This window comes from Poecilia formosa, unplaced genomic scaffold, assembly GCF_000485575.1.
Source record: "Poecilia formosa unplaced genomic scaffold, Poecilia_formosa-5.1.2 Scaffold13, whole genome shotgun sequence".
Taxonomy (NCBI): Eukaryota; Metazoa; Chordata; class Actinopteri; order Cyprinodontiformes; family Poeciliidae; genus Poecilia; species Poecilia formosa.
Genome location: NW_006799952.1, coordinates 158087 through 175613, shown reverse-complemented (window position 1 = coordinate 175613; position 17527 = coordinate 158087). Strand labels below are relative to the sequence as shown.

General features: G+C 39.6%; 1 protein-coding gene across 3 annotated transcripts in view; it reads right to left on the bottom strand.

The window, feature by feature from the left end:
- The window catches only part of slc1a2b (solute carrier family 1 member 2b), a 33851-nt gene extending 16627 nt beyond the window's left edge, over positions 1 to 17224 (bottom strand). The window contains exon 1 of one of the 3 annotated variants that reach the window (XM_007545478.2): positions 16977 to 17224. Coding sequence is in view for 2 of the 3 variants with exons in the window: in XM_007545477.2 (XP_007545539.1) it covers positions 59 to 96 (38 nt within the window). In the remaining variant the exon portion in view is untranslated. Of the gene's footprint in view, positions 1 to 58; positions 339 to 16976 lie in introns of those variants that run through there. The other 2 variants (XM_007545477.2, XM_007545479.2) reach the window with 2 other exon arrangements.
- Positions 17225 to 17527: the final 303 nt, after the last annotated feature.

The following is a 17527-nucleotide window of genomic DNA, read 5'->3' as shown; positions in this document are numbered from 1 at the left end:
AAAACGAACAAAAGAAAAAGTCATATTGCAACTGAAATTAAAAATGTTCATTACTTACTTCATTTCTGGTGGTGATGAGGTTAGTGCAATATACATTTACCAGGAGCAGATCTCCAAACTTTGGTAGTTTACGATGAATCAGCAGAAAAAAAGCATTAGTTGTGTCACAAGTGCTCCATCCAATAAGTTGGCAGGTGTCAGTGGATAATGTCCGACGCTGAAAACAGCAGAGGTCTGCTGACGGCTAGCCGCTCTCAGCTGCCCACCCGGCTCCAAAGCATCCAGAGAGGGAAGAGAGGACGTAGTCTGGACCAGAATCACAGCCACAGAAACCTGAACTGCCCCATCTTGATGTGTGCAATAACCCCTCTTTTACCTCGCCCCCACCCTCTGACTTCACAAACACACACACACACACACAGACACACACACACACACACACGCACACAAACACGCATTCGTGTGATAAAACCTGGGACTAAATAAATAACCAAAAGTACAAGTGGAGTTGGAGGGGGGCAGTGTATGAGCTTAATTGTCAAATCGGTTAGAATCCTGCACTCCCTGGATTCTGTAATCCAACATCCGACTATACTTTCAAACTCCATGGATGGCATGAGAAAGTCTGGGCTGCAGAGGATGAGGATGATGATCCCTGCTAATGGCACATTGTGGACAGTAGCGCTTTGTCAGGGATGATTTTGCTGAGAAGTTAATAAATGATGGACGACGGATTTCATTTCTTTTTTTCTCTTTAAGGTCCTGATGGACAACACTCAATGACATTAGAGAGGATTTTGAAGCACTGACTGCATACATGCATACACAACTAATTTTTCATACTGAAGTCAGTCATAACAGCATATAAATTTATGTAATTCTACTAATGCATAAAACTCCCGTACTTCAGTGGAAGGCAAAGCACAAACGACATATGATTCTTGTGAGGACGGTGCCACGCTGACTTCGCTTTAGTCTCTCAGCAGCATGGGACTTCACACCATGTGGAGCAGCATCGCATCATTCTAATTAGGGAAATGTGTTGGAAAGCTATTTCCTCTTTAAAACTAATGACCAATCTCACAACAAAAGCCAGAGGAATGCCATCCTTATCTTTGCAAAGGCCGTGTCATGAGAAATCACTCAACCCAAATCCTTTGACGTACAATGATTATTCTAAGTAATGGACATAAGGCAAGTTTGTGATATGACAGCTAAAGGATGGGACATACAAGAAGGGGTTACAGGAGAAAGAAAGAGGGACACTAGAGGAGAAGGGGGTACTGGGGTCACACCACCATCTATCAGCCAAAAGAGGGGCCTGAGATGGGGAAGGCTGAGGCAGCCATCCCTACTTTTGGCTGGTACCATGTGAAGCTCTCTGCTTCCTCTCTCTCCCTCTGAAGGGCTTTGTTTCACACGCAAACAGCAGCGGTGGCCCCTACTTGCCTGGCCAAGCGCTCCATCCAAACTGGCAGCGGCAAGAAAAGGCGGGAGGTTGGGCTCGGGTTGGAGGGAGAGCAAGGTTATAGTGAGGAAGGGGGGAGTAATGGACATGTCCAGAATGCCAGTTCTTTCAGGCCACTGATGTCATGCCTGTGCCCACCGTGGGAGAGCAGCGGAGGGACCAAGGCGCCCCATTCTCTGTTCCCCCCTCTCTCCACAGTCTCTTTTCCAGGATGAATGAATCTTTGAGAAGCGGCAGCCCATTGTCTCCCATAATCGACGCCGATTATCCCAATTTTATGCAGCCTTCCCAGTGCGAGGAGGTTCCCTGAGTGCTGGCATTGAGGACCACTGCGATGCAGTAGGGACCACAAGGGGTTGTCCTAGCAACACTCTGTGACTTAGTGGGAAGGGGATGAGGGGAAAAGAGGAAGCTTTTAGTCACACAAATCCAGCACACAAACACAGCCTGATTAAAAACCACTTACAGATGCTATACGACCCGAGCGAATGATCGAACAGACACTCTTTATTTTCACCTCAGCTTATATATTTCTCTGGAACATCCATATGAAGCCATTTCATCACCTAGATTGAAAGAACATTTGCAAGCAGAACATTGTTGGTGTTGCACTCCTGCATTTTCAATGAATTACGTATATTTACTCCACCACTGATACAACACGTGGTTACGCAATAACCATGAAGTGACTAGTTGTGCGGTTATGCTTGTCAAATTCAGGTTTTATAGCACAGAGATACATGTAAATTAGAAATGCGCGTTTCCCACTGGTGTTTCGAGAGGCCCAGTGCCCAGTCTCATGATTTGTGTATCACAATATACTGTGAGGCAAAGACAACTGGATCTAGGCCAGTTTCCGGATATATCCCCCTTCTCCCCGAACCAACCACCCAACCCACTGGGCCTCACAACCACTTGCAATACAGTGGAGAGAGAGATGGACTCACACATTCTGGATGTGCACAAGCTCCGAACCCCCTACCAGGTCCTTCCCAAAAGGGATCTCTCAGCAAACCCTTCAGGTTGTGAGGTGCATGTGAAGTAGGAGAAACATTCCAGCACCCAAAGGAAAGAGGAGCTTTGTTACTCCTTCACTCAATCACGTATCTCGAGATAATTGCTGGGATGAGTACATTCATTGATAAAAAGGCATTTCCCCAGCAAAAACAAAAAAACTTCGCATTGGGCAGAAAGTGGCTTCAACAATGAATACCCCGTCAAAGTCTCTACTGCTCTTTGTTCTTAATTCCTTATCATTTTTTTAACATATGTTTTAATCATTAGGGTTAGACCTCAACCTTTCCTTCTCTAAACATGTTCCTGCACGCAAATTCATCCAAAGCAAAATATGTATTTGATGTCGATACTAACTGCTGCACACAACTGGATAATCTCAAATTTACAACAGAGGGTTCTAAAACTGAAAGACGGAAGCTCTCTTGAAACGAATCCAAGTGGACCTTCAAGGGAGATTAAAAATCTGATGAAATTTGCACACTAAGTAAAACTGCTTTTATACTGATTTTCGATGGGTCAATGTTAACACATTGTTATCAGACCAATTTCAAGCACTAAACAATAAATGAAGGTGTTGTGACATAATTTGACACACTCAAACATTACTTTGAATAAAGCTATTTTGCTTATTTAAGCATCCAGCTGGAGCAAACTGCTGGATTGCAATGATTCTCTCACTATTACTGTATGAAGTCTAGCAAAATATTTCATTTTTCATTTCAACAAATGTTTGGAAAATTTAATGTACTATTTACAACTGACTCAGTATGAATCACCATGGTCAGTGAAATTTTAAGATTATGCAAGCTCTCTGATTAGGAAAACATTTGGAATATTGCATATTTTAGTTACTTGGGATCCAAATTTAATTGGACAGATTTTAAGAGATTTTTTATTTTATTTATTTATTTATTTATTTATTTATTTATTTATTTATTTATTTAACTAAAATCAGCTGTAACCTGAGTATTCCCTTCGATGTGTTTCACGTTTATCCTTTTTATTAATACTTCCTTTTTTTGTTGGGTGATTTTAATAATCACAAAACACATTTTAAAATCAGATATAGTCTGAGTAAATACAAAATGCTGTTTTCAAATGATAATGCTATTCAAACCAGCCTAGCCTTGTGTGAAAAAGTAAAGTCACACCCTCCACCCACACTTTTAAATCTTGGATTATCTCCGGAATGCTGGGCTGAAATTCACTGGTTACCACTCTTACAGCAACACATCTCAAAACAAAGCACAAAAACAAAGTAATCGACATAAATGGCTCTGATAAAGTTTCAAAGCTAGTTCTATAGCTTTGGGAGTCTAGTGAATCACATTTACAGTATTGGAACAGTGGTGAACCTCCACAGGAGAGACCAGCTTACCAAATCAATGTCACAACAGAACGTTGAACAGCATCTAAACCGCTGCAGGTTTCACTTGTCTCAGTTACAGCCTGTGGCCATGATTCAACAATAATAAAAAGACTGGGTAAAAAAACGTTCCAAGGTTAACACCAGTAATGACAAAAGAAAAAAAAGAAAAAATCCATCTCCCATTTTCCAACCAACCAAGACTTTTGGGAAACAATTTTATCAAATGACAAGACAACGTCGAAACTTTTTGGAAAGTGTGTGCCTTCCACTATATCTGGTATAAAACTAGCATCACATTTCAGCAAAAAGAAGAAGAAGATGGTTTAATCAAAGTTCAGGCTAAAATATTTGATTGAAATGCATGGCCGTTAAGATGCTGAAAATGCTTGAAATCCCGCAAGATGACAAAAAGGTTTGCCAGTTCTTGGCAGCACAGTTGTTACTGCCAAGGGTGGCACAAGAAGTTAATGGTAGATTATTTACCTCATAGTTTGGATAGCTTTTGTTGCCATTCAAAAAGTGCCTTTTGTATTTACTGAATTCATCTGCATTCAATACTATATACTAAATTTGGTCCATAAAGACAGTTGTACCTGACTCTACCTCCTACATGACCTGTTCTTAAGGAGTTAGGTTAGGTTATACTGAGCTATCTCTGTATGCTACTATAGGCTTAGGATGCAGGACAGACTGACCACTTTAATTGACTTTTCTGCTTTTTTCTTCTACTGCTTCTCAATTTGCTGTATTTATTGTTTCTTCAACTTGTAACTTTATGTTTTCTCTCTGTTATTTTTCTGTCCAGAGAAGCTACATTTGGACTGGCACTCTGGATGTAATGCCTTGTTGAAGGGGGTACTGGCTGAGAAAAAGCTGCCAAAAACCCCTGCTATTATCTTTTTTACTTTTCATTAACATAGAAAGCACTACTACAGCAGCTCTTCTGTTTCTCTTTATGTTGTCTCAGTCTTCTACTGTTTGATAACTAGGAGAAATTGAAATGTATGTGTGACAGAAGTTAAGATCTTAAGATTTGTTAAGAGCTTTGAGAAGACATTTATTGTAAACTGGCATTCTATAAATGAACTGAATTCCAGTGAATTCAAATTACACTGATGGAAGTGAGTGTCCCCCCAAAAAATAGGCATAAGAATACAATACATTTTTTGACAGGACTTCAGAATTATAATACTTGTTTTCTTCTTTGTAGGGAAAAAAAATCCTTATTTTGTGTTCTGATTCATATCAGCATGGATCGCTCTGACTTAAGCACAGATTAAGCTGCTTTTAGCGAAAGAAGATTGTATGTTGGCATTTGATCTCACTGATGGCCTATGACACAACCTCTCATTTTAGACATTTGCATTTTTGAAATTGTTTCTTTTTGCGTTGCCTTGTAAACATTTTACTTGAATCTTGTATTATTTTTATCCCATGTATTTGATAGCATGGGTGGATTTTTGTTATGGCAGTACAAGTGATAGGCCATGTACCAAGATATCCAAACGATTTATAAACACTGACAATTTCAAAACTGCAAAAATGCTATTTCAAATCATTCCCATGATTTAAATGTCAGTTTATTGAGACAGAAAAGAGTGATAAATGCAGCCAGAGTGAATAAAGCTTTCTCTAACGAAATGAAACATGCATTCTCCATACTGAAAATGCAAAAATTGAAATGTTTGGCGATATTTCCAATAGCAATAAATACAGAAAGACACGGTGTACAAACCATGCAGTTAAATCATTCAACCACATGTTACATTTCCGAGTAAAATGAATGTAAAAACAGATGATCCTGTATATCTGTGGTCACTGTAATCAAGATTACTGCACAATGAGAATCCCATACCAGCCCAGGCCTACACTGATTAGTGACTGCAGTTGAAACTTGCAGAAACTCTCCTTTAAAAATTTTTCAATTTTTATCATATTTAAAAATCCAAAGATGGAGTTTTCAGGAGTTTTCTCCTCACCCAGCAAAACTTTCTGTGTTCATAAAGAGGAAATCATGACAGAGGGTCTGTCAGTCTATCAGATGCTACCAGTCTCACTGTAATTATGCCCCATCAGTGTATGATGACAAGCCGTTGTCAGGGGGCTGCTATTAATCTGAGATAGACTTGTCTTTAATGGCATGCATCTCAGAAAATAATTCAGCTTCACTGTTGAAGATCAGTTGAGCAGCCACTGCTTCACATTTTTCCTAAACATCTGACATTTATATGCCCTGCTTCAGCATTTACAACCTTAACCCTGTCCTCTCTCTGCTTTTAAAGAGACTTATCTGTGATGCCCATCATCTGGGTCCTTCTAAGCAGACGCTAAAAGATTTTTATTGCTGCTCGAATCTAAGCTCTGTCTCCCTGCCCCTGCCACTTCCACACAAAGGCTGGAGATGAGAGGCAGAGAAAAACAAAATCACACAGTACACTAACTTGAGATTTCCCATACTGTATAAGCATCTCTTTCTACAGCTGCCCAAACTTGCAGTTTATGAACCAAGTCATTAAACTGTCACTAGCAAACCTGCCTCCGCTTGACAGAACATGCAATATCCCTGCACACCGCTTTTGATGGCTTCGGCCTGATCCCCACAGGAGCTCATTAAATCAGTCAGTAAGGCAAGACCACCACATCCCTCTCCACAAGTACCCAATATGTCATTGACAGGGAATGACAGGAAGATAAGAGAGGAGTGAAACAGCAAGAATGAAGTGCAAACAAAGAGGAGGAATAGTGTTTGTGTGCGGAGGCGGGTTGATGAAAAAGGGGTAAAATAAAGACAGTTTGCTTAGCTAAGGGACAGTGGAGACAAATGAATGGAGATGCAACCTAGAGAAAAATGTGGTGAAGGTTAGATAAGGGGGTTGTCTTTGAAGTTGCCAGGTTATTTGTAGTTACATGAAACATTAACATCTGTGTAGGACAGCGGGCGCAGTGTAACGCTTCATAGATCTTAGATCTTGTTTCATACATCACCAGATTCAACACTCTCAGATTTAAATGCATGTAGATAATCCATCACACTTGAAGTGCAATCTTTCCCATAAATATGAATGCAAATTCATACGCACACATTTGCAATGCAACGTTGTCATCAGGGATCCTAAGTCTCAGTCTGATACTATTGAAGGTGGACAAGTCAGATTGCAGTTATGCTGAGCAGCGCTTATAGGTGGAGTAAAATAGGTTGGATGCTCTCTGTCTAATTAAACAACAGAGCCATAAGGGGCTAAGCACAGCCAGAAGCAGTCACCATGGCCTGCTCTCCTCACACCCCCCACAGTTTTGACTAAAGGCCATTCCTGCAAACACACACGCAGCTCATTACATCCGCAAATTAAACCTAATGAACTCTCTCCCTACACACCTGTGTGTAGGAGAGGTGTGTACACACCTCTGACATTTATGCAACAAAAATAGGTTTCTGATCATTGCTGGACCAAGAGCCAACTATGTGTTGGAAATGCTTGCCACTAACTGTGGCACATAGTGATGTTTAGGCTTCAAGAAGATAGCAGCCTGGTAAAATCCAGCTGCTGATCCTATGCTATTTGCTTATAGAGAGGCTATGGGCTCTCGACAATTGATACACATCTACTTCCTGGAGGAGTGGAGCATGTTGAAGTTTTACATTTTACCCAATGACTAACGTTTGTCCATGACATATGTAGTATGTCAGTTCAACGCTATGAATGCTTACTGTGAGTTGCCTCAATCAACCTCCACTGCAAAGACATAAGTGCCATTCCAAACAAGGTGGCTATTATTTTGAATTCAATACTTGGAAATGTGGCCAATACAGACTGAACAGCTTTGTTGACTTCCTCCTCTACCATTGCTAAAACTACAGGCAGACTACAATTCTAAAACAGCACAGAAAATCAACATGGTTTGTGACTTCTTACACATTCAGGCAGTCACAGCAAACAGAACGTATCATTCTGTTTGCTGATTGACCCGGTGGAAAATCTACCAAAGAGAATCCAAGAAAAGGGAGAAAAGCCCAGACTGTGCTGTAAGTGAGAATTTTCTAGAGAAGAACTGCACAGGAAAGCAATGGCCAGGCTAGGGGAATAGGATAACCAATATAAATAATTGATGAATATTAGATTGTAGCATCTGTAGGCCTGTGTTATAGTTCATAGACACTAATAATTCCAATTTATTTTCCAGTCAGATGATTTTCTATTTCTAGTATCCTGGTGAAGGAAATCTTACATCATTAATGTTAACTAAAGTGGACTTAAGCTGGAAATTATCAAAGTGCAACTGTCCAATCTATCTCTTTCACTGGCTCTGCAATATGGGCCTCTCTTATTGCTTACATCACTCTTTTTACCTATTTTGGTAAAATAGGTAAATAGGTATCTAAGAGTGTTTATCCCCTCTTAGATAAACACATGCTTAACATGTTATTTCCACACTGCAGCACCTCAACAAGTCCCCTTGTTTGCATGTTTGAAAGACGTAAGATTTTCAACATGGGGCGCTGTCTGGTCATGTCTCGGCCTGCTTCCAAGCACTTGATCCCTTAGAATAACACACACACAATGCAGGATGCAGGGGCACTTTCCTAAAAGAATCACGTCACATTTGTCCACGAGCAACTAAAACAATGTTTGGTAATAACATGCAAAATCTTGACGAATGCATAAGGGGAACCTTTGTTGTACCTCAGTTCATTGATTTTTTTATTTTTTTATTTTTATTTTTTTTTTATGCTCTCATTGGCTTTTCTACTGTCTGATGATGATTTGACGCAGGCAGCCACAATCAGCATCAAGCTGATCTCAACAAGAATATGTTCCACATGCTGCCATCGTTTGATTTCAGTCACGGGGAAATCCCTTGAGTTTGAACATCTTATTCCTTTCAAAAGATGGTGAAGTCAGCTTTAGCAGAGATTTCAGGCCAGCAAATTCCTTCAAATCCCAGTTATACTTTAATCTTCAGACAAGACAGAAATACAGTCTCAGTCACTGAATAATCATATATGTCAATCAGATAGATAGATAGATAGATAGATAGATAGATAGATAGATAGATAGATAGATAGATAGATAGATAGATAGATAGATAGATAGATAGATAGAGTTCCCAATTAACCAGTGAATTATGTGCCGAGCCAAAACCCTCTAACAAACCCCTCTCTGTGTTCATCAGCCATTGAGGCAAGCCGCTCTTGGAACACGCCAGCTCTGCTAGAATAATGGGCCACTTTACTGGACTCCAAGTTGGTTCACAGAATCCAGAGCTGGGAAACTGCTAACATGGGGTTCATAGGGAGGAGGGAAAACTTAATTGTTTCCTCCGTTTTTTTTGTTTTTGCAACTCCCCCTCCTCTCTTCTCCTCTTTTACTTCTGAAAAGAGGACTGACAAACAGGCAGTGAACGGCACTGTTGTGTGTTCCACTGGACAAGTGGTTGAGGTAAACAGATCTACAGTGTAGGGTCTATCAACTGGAGCTTGTCAGAATGGGATAGGCCGATCAGTGGGGAGCAGCACTCATGGAAAGGGTGGATTGGTCAGGGGTCTATGCGAGTGAGTAGAAGGGGTGAAGGCTAGTGTTTTTTGTTTTTTTTTTGGTGGAGAGGTGGTGGATGAGGGTGATGGACTTTAAGAGTAGCAGGCCAGAGAAACAGTGAGAGAGGGAGAAGAAGGGGTGGACATGGCTGCTAAAGGTTACTGCTTCTTATGTGGCCATTGAGTTTGGAGCCGACGTTCTCATGCATGTCCCATGTGGGCTTCCTAAAATGTCTGAAAGTGATGGAGCTCTCTGAGATTAAGCGGGCAATTGACAACCCTGCCTTGCTCTCCCACAGCTCAGGCTATTTACGTACTCAAGAGAACATTAATGCCTGTCGATTCCCCAAGTCTGAACAAAAGATGCACACAAACCTGCCTCTGAGGCCCATTGCGCACTTAATTGAGGATTTGTGGAAAAGGAAGAAAAAAAAGGGAGAAATGGAAAGGAAGAAGGGTGAGACTGCAAGGAAGAGGGAGTGAGGAGAGCAACAAAACTCGGTAGTGGTGATGGGAGAGTTGTCGTCTTCATTAAGCAAGTTTTTTTTTTTTTTTCACAGAGTTCCAAATACACCTGAAGAATTGATATGGCAAAGTGTCTATCACTGTACCTCTGTTTCTTATCAATCTGCATACGAGTAGAGAATTTAATCTGGATGACTAATAAATACAGGGCAATTATTGAACAGACCTGGCTATAGATAGCTGAATAGGCAGTTAATCTAAATATTCAAGGATCTCAGTGCTGACACAGCTGATTGTAACATACTGACTGACGGGCTGGAATATTGAATGTGATTGGTATTGTGCTAGATTTACTCAGATCTAAATGAAAGTGACAACTTTGTGCCAATTAGCAATCGGAAATCTGAGTGAACGTGATGTCACTGGTGGTTCCTCAAGACTTAATACTTGGACCACTTTTAATGTTTCTAGTCAAACCAGGGCATAGAATAGCTTTCTTTTATTATTTTTTTTGTTTCTATGCTGCTCAGCTCTGGAAGAATCAAGACTAAAAAAACATTAGTAAAGCCTTTCCATAGAGGTCAAATATTATTTTGTCAGTTTTCAATCATGTCTAAGATGTTAAAATGTCTTGATTTGGAATTAACACTTTTTTTTTTTTTTTTTTTTAGTGTTATGCTTTAATTTTGCTATTTCTTGGCTTTATCACATTTTTTCTTCTTTTCCTGTAAAGGTCTTTACTGTAAATAGTAAGTCAAGTCTCTCCTTGACTTACTATTGCACTATACTGGATAAAATAAATTCTCTAAATATCTTTGCATGGATGCAAACTATGAAAAGCAGAACCCGTGTCTCTGTTTCAAACGTTATTATGCCTTTTGATTCTGCAAAACAGACCCCTATTCACAGCTTACCTCTGTTTCTAGGATCAAAGCAAGGCTGTTTATCATCTTTCTCATTTTCGGTTCGGACAACATGTTTAAAGCTCACAGTTCCCTGGCATACACTAAAGGCTGCTCTATGTGACAACCAGTGTGAATCTGTCAGACTGAATCTTGTGACAACTGTTCAGATGAACCTTTTGTTTCAAACAAATCTCTTCATGTGCTTTCATTATAATTCCTTTGTTGCTGCACAATGGGCTGATTATTTACAGTGGCATGGCCTTTAGTAACAGAGGGGAAAAACAAATATGAGACCCCCGCCCTCCACCCTCTTTCCGTTCTGCCTCCTCTACGCCTTACCAATCACTCTGTGAGCAATTTCGTGACACCCCCCTGCTGACCTGAATTCCAATGTAGCAGGTGCCAATAGGATGTGGGCGGTTTGGGGATTTCAGAGGAGAACAGCAACGGTGTTGAAAAGGTGGATGGGAATAATATCAATAAATGTTGACTCTATCCCTTTCAGACTCCCCCTGCGTGTAAATTCATGTATGATATCAATTGTAAACATTATATGCTACGTGCGTAAAGCTACAAAAAGGGGAAAAACGGGAAATTGGCTAATTAAAAAAAAGGATGCAGAAGTAGCAAACTATGGATGCATCAATGAGTTTTCACATGAGCAGTTTTGATCAGTGATTAGCAGATCAAATAGTGAAAAATCTGATTTTTCTTTCTTCCTAAGCATGAACACCAGGAGTTGACACTATTTTGTCTGTTTACACACCAAACTGAAAATCACACTTGGGGAAAAAAATGGAGCACTAGGTACTTATTGAAGCACACTTATTTTACACCAGGATCTTAACATTGATCCTGCAGTGATTTTTACATAGGTCTATAAAAATGTTTTATCATATTAGGGTTGGGCATTTCTCATAGCATTATTTATTGTAAAAAAAAATATATCATAAGAATCCTGATTTGTTGTTTTCTTGATAAATTCCAATAAGTGACTTTAAAAAAAAGATTTTGACAGTATTATTACTATTTTCTCTACTGTTTGTTCAACAAGAGTATCAATAAATATCAATAAATTAAAAAAAAATATTATGAAACGGGAAGATTTTCTAGAAGGTTTGTTTGTTGCGCTATATATGCTATGAATGCAGTGCTAAGTCCACATTGACCACCACAACTGAATATGAGAGAGGAAAAATATGGCAGACTTACTGATACAGAAAGCTAAGTTCAAGTCCAAAACTTTGTATCAACCAACAATGCACCACGAACATCTGATATAAGTTATGAGCATATTATTCAATGCACAAATAGGGATTAATCACATAATTCCATAATTCCTGTTAGATCTAAAACTAGTACACCTATCTAAAACTCTGCAGAACTTTTTTTCAGTACTTAAAAAAACATCATCTAATTTATTTACACCCCTTGTAGATACATGTTTAAAATTCTTTGAGTCTAGTTTAGAAGTTTGCTGTTAATAAGAAATGAGACAAAAGCCTCTCCAAAGACAAAACAATTGCAAAAGATATATCCATCCATCCATCCATTTTCTGAACACCCTTGTCCCTCAGTGGGGTCGGGAGGGGTGCTGGTGCCCATCTCCAGCTAACGTTCCGGGCGAGAGGCGGGGTACACCCTGGACAGGTCGCCAGTCTGTTGCAGGGCAGCAAAAGATATATCAATTTTGAAAAGAACAATACATGTCTTTTGCTTACATTTAATTAATAAAATGGCACGATGAACATGATTTAAACTCTTCCTAATAATCAATTAAAAATATATATATTGGCAGTGCAGTAAAAAGACACTTCTTGTGTTTGCCATACTTCATGTTTCCAATTTAAGTTTGATCATTTATCTCTGGTGATGAGTTTGAAGTTGGAAGACCTCATTGCCATCCCCCTAATCTGTTGCAATCTCCATAGGTAATCTATTGTAGTCCAGTCAGTCCTGGTCAAAACAAGCATATTAGTAAAATCAAAGCAATACTTTAATCTTAAATCTTAAAGAAGCATACATACTTTGGGTCCTGACTATACATAGTTTGTTTCAACATGTGTTGGCCTTCTATTGAAGCCCCAACCTTTTTGAAAAACGTGCAGGCTATTATTATTATTAGAGTGGTATTCTTGACCTGTGTCTACCTTGAGAGAAAAAAAAAAAATCCTATATAGCCTGCAGCAGTCTGTTGAGGAATGCATCAACAATCTAAACCTATGCTTTCAGAATTCCACTTTTTTTTATAGAAAGACTAGGAATGTGAAACCCATAAATTATGTTATATGACAGAGACTTTTAACCCCACACTAAAAGAAAATTCAAAACTTTACTCCCTAATATGCGATGCTTTTTCACTAAAATATTTATAGTTTACCTAAAATCAATTTTAAAAATCTGTAAACATGCATGGCTAAAGATACTCATGCTTTGTTTTTGGTTTTTTTTACTGTTTATGTCGCTGTCTCATAGTGAAACTGAAGAGACGCTTCAACCACAGCCAGCTGAGATCTGTCGTTTTGCCGCCCAGCAGCAGCCCCCACTGGTGAATGCTTATGTGTCTGTTCCTGCGCAGTCATACAGAAGTGAAGGGAAGGCTCTGTGTTTGGTCAGTCCATGGGAATGGCCTCACTCTGTCCAAGCTCTCTGAGAAACGATATGCTGATTCTATAGGCAAGACCATAAGAGTGTGAATCACCCTCTTCTCATCACTGGGAAGATGCACAACCAGAATACAGTGATGAGGGGGAAAAGGCAAGTGAAACTGAATGATATTAAGGTAATTAGAAAGGAATTAAATGATAGGATACTGAGAAAGCAGAAAAAAATAGAGAGGCAGAGATAGACGAGCAAGGAAAGAGTGAACAGAGGAGCTGGATGGTACTTTGGCAGCTTCTGTGTGTTCCCAGGAGGATTACTCAAACACTGGATGCAAAAAAGACTGCCAACAAGACCACAGTGAAGCCCCATGAATGGCCATGCACATCCGTATACTTGCCCAAGCTCACACATCTCTGAGACTGTGCCCCTGCTGGGTCTACTGTCTATTTCACCTGGATTCTCACCTCTTTTTTCCTACTTCTACTGTCTTTTTCTCTCCCAGTTTCCCAGCTAAATACCCACCATCTACCTCCCTCCCACCATTGAGAAGAGAGCTTTGACTGCACTTGCTGGCAGGTAACATGTATTCCATCTTCTGGCTATTTGCCCAAAGGCAGGATAGTTTAGTCACACAAAGTGCCTCAAGAATAACAGTCCCCACCCTTTTTTCCTCAATTATTTGCTCTACTAGTCTGTGATTTATGTACACAAGACTAATGAAACAATTTCATGGTTTTGTTTCCTTTCTTTTCCATATTTTAATCTTTTAATTTATCCCTCCCACACAGTGATTTTCTCACACTCTCTCTCACACACACACACACACGTCTGCCACTGGTATAATCTCACTTCAGAAGTGTTTCCACATTATTTTTGGATTGATATTTTTCAAGGAACAACACTGTACTGAAGGAGCAATGAATAAAACAAAGAACATGAGCATGCATTATTTGTAACCTGTTTTTTTTTATTTTTTTTATATATATATAATTTCATGCAAACTTTCTGCAGCAGTTATTTTCAAACATCTTATGAAACATCACAACAACAGAAATACCAGTACAAAATGACTGATGGATAACAGCCATATAAAATGGGTGGAAACGTGTGGTGATGTTATCAATCTTTCAGGGCCCTGCAGGTGTTGGCATGTTGCTCTGACATGTATTTGCTTTAGTCCCAAATGTATTCCGTATGTTGCAGCCACTATACTTGAACAACATTACTCGTAGCACAGAACAGTAAAAAGAAATTGCATTTTCAGTCTCCCACAAAATAATGTTCTCTGATCTACTTAACTTTACAGATTGTTTATTTTCTGGGCAAATCTTGATCAGTCTGATGTAAATGCCCCCTGGTGGCTGTAGAGTAATAGTCTTGAAGGACATGTTAATGAACACAGAGAAAACCCCCACAGGTAAAAAAAAATTACTTCAAGGGTCAGAAAGTTAATTTGATTATTTCTACTATTTGTGTTTGAGCTGGGGGAACCTGTGTTGCATGCTTCTACAGATTCTCAATAAATTGCCCTGTAGCAATCATTCTTTCACAACCATGTTTATAACATTCATCTGGTTTGACTGCCATTACAATCACATTTGAAAAAAAAAAACAACAACAANTGAGCTGGGGGAACCTGTGTTGCATGCTTCTACAGATTCTCAATAAATTACCCTGTAGCAATCGTTCTTTCACAGCCATGTTTATAACATTCATCTGATTTGACTGTCATTACAATCACATTTGAAAAAGAAAAAAAAAACAACATGATATAAATGAGCACATTACCTGAAGAGGTCATTAGTATGAAGCAAAAGATGTAACTATCAAACATAAAGCATTGGATATAGTCATTTGAACTCATTGTTGGCTCAGTAGTTAAAACGTGTTGCGTAAAATGCTGAAGGGAAAAAGGCAGTGTGGTGGCTTGTTGGGCTCGACAGGAAGTGGGGTCCCAAATGCAGTTCTTCTTTGGGCCTCCTACAATTTTGGGTCTGGCTCTGGTGCAAATGAATATTGAAAATATGCAAAACATACTCAATAGGACTGCTGTCAATGTATGTAGCAACTGTTCATGCTGCAAGCTGTTATGCTTGGATGTTTCAGAACATGCTTACTGTTAAGTGACTCATTGCGCTTTGCAGTCTGTCTGAACTTGATTTGAATGTCTGCTGTGTTCATTCATGTAGGTTAGAAATGCAACATAGACAGCAGCCTCTGGAAAGAAATGTGTTAGCTGCATGGACACTGCTGTGCAGAATCCCCCTTAAAGGCCAGGGTTTCCCCTTGACAATATCGACACAAACCGCGTTTTGAAGCCTGCACCACCAGAGGAACATGTGCACTGAAATCCATCATTTATCCGAGACTCACAGTTCACAGGAGCGTCTGCAAGCGCCTGCCCAGAAACGCTTTCCAGACAAGCCAAGATGCAGAAGGCAATCAACTCAAGGTGCCAAGAGACTTGGTTTCCATGGTGACATTGATGGTACCTTTGAAAAAGTGCCTGTTTCCGTGAGTGCGTTTTATTGAGCATGCATGAGTTTTAATACGAAAAAGAAAAAGGACTGCGATGATTGGCTCGGGAGATGGGTGGCGCAACCACGGCACAAAAAGAAGCGATGTTTGTAACTTTTGGTTTTCTCAGATGTAAATATGGAGGGCAACAGAAAAAGGGAATTCCTTTACATCATGCCATTAATTTGCAAAAAAACAAAAAAAAAAACAAAAAAAAAACAGGAAGTTGTATTCATTTCCGATGGCATAAGAAATACAGTACAGGAGAAAATGCATATTGAAAACCCTGTTTCAAAATATAATGTTTTAGATTTGCGTTGTAATTCACACATTTAGTTTATTAAACCATTAAAGTCCACATGAATCTATGGTCTTTCAACTATCGGGTTAATCAAGTGGCCAAAATGTAAACACTATCAATTCCGAATTTAGCTCGAAGCAACTTGTTGACAGCTAATTCATAGCCTACTTGCGTTTTTGCTGAAGCAAATCCTTATTTAGGTACCAGATTTTACCATGATTAAAGAAGTAAAACGCCACAAAATTACCCAAAGACAAGATTTTGCATCTCTCGGTGTTGCAATTAATGTTGGCCAGCGGCTGCAGTCTTAACCGGAATGCACATTTTGTCCTTTTTAAAAAAACAAAACAAAAAAAAAACACATAACTTGATTATTTCATACGTTGCTTAAACTTCGGCATGCACCTCTTTTTTGAAATTTAAAAATTATGACAGAAATACTTGCACTTTTTTTCATATGGCTTATTATGGTTAATAAAACCTTGGTAGTCTGCGCTGTACGACTTTTCTTTGCAGCATGTTTCTATTTATTTGTTGTGTCTGCAGTCAATTGTCAATGTAGCATTGCAACCCCATGCTCATTTCAGAATGAAAATGTTAACGTCAGTAATGCTGCCCATGTGCACCTGAATAAATGGCTAAAATTTAACTTCTGGTGTTTAACTGTAAAACAGTTTAAATCACGATTAAAACATTTTTTCCCCTCCATAATCTACAGTAAAAAGCGTTCTGTTGTTTGCATGATAAAATGAAACAAAAACAAAAACAAAAAACATTTAAAAAAAAAAGCATCTTACCTTTGCTGGGAACCACGATGGGAAAGTTTTTTTTTTTTGTTGTTGTTGTTTGTTTGGTGTGCAGGCTCTATAAGCGCATCCGCTTCAGACTGGGTGAGCCACAACGAGCTGCAGAGCGCACAGCGGTCCGGGACAGGAGCGCTTCACACACCAGAGGGGCTTCCTTTTTTTTCTGCCAGTAAAATCCGAGCAGTTCCTGCAGCTCAACGCTCCCACTGAATGAGCTCTGCCTTACCTCGCTCTTCGACGCTTTGCTCCCCACCGTCTACCTCCTCACCACCGCCTCCCGCCCCCCTCCCTCCTTTGTCTCTTCTGCATGGGAATGCCAACTCCCGTTGGTCGAAGATGCAGCCTACACCCTAACATTCCCTCTTCCTCCCTCTGTCTCCTTATTCTTCTCTCTCTTTTTATTACCCTCACGCAAACACCATTTGGTGTTAAAGTTCATGCGAAACCTGTTCAGGACGGGAAGCACATGGAGTACAGAGAGTCTGTGATCAGAACTGATCACAGACTGAATTCTAATCGCCTAAAGCCTAGCTTTAACATCT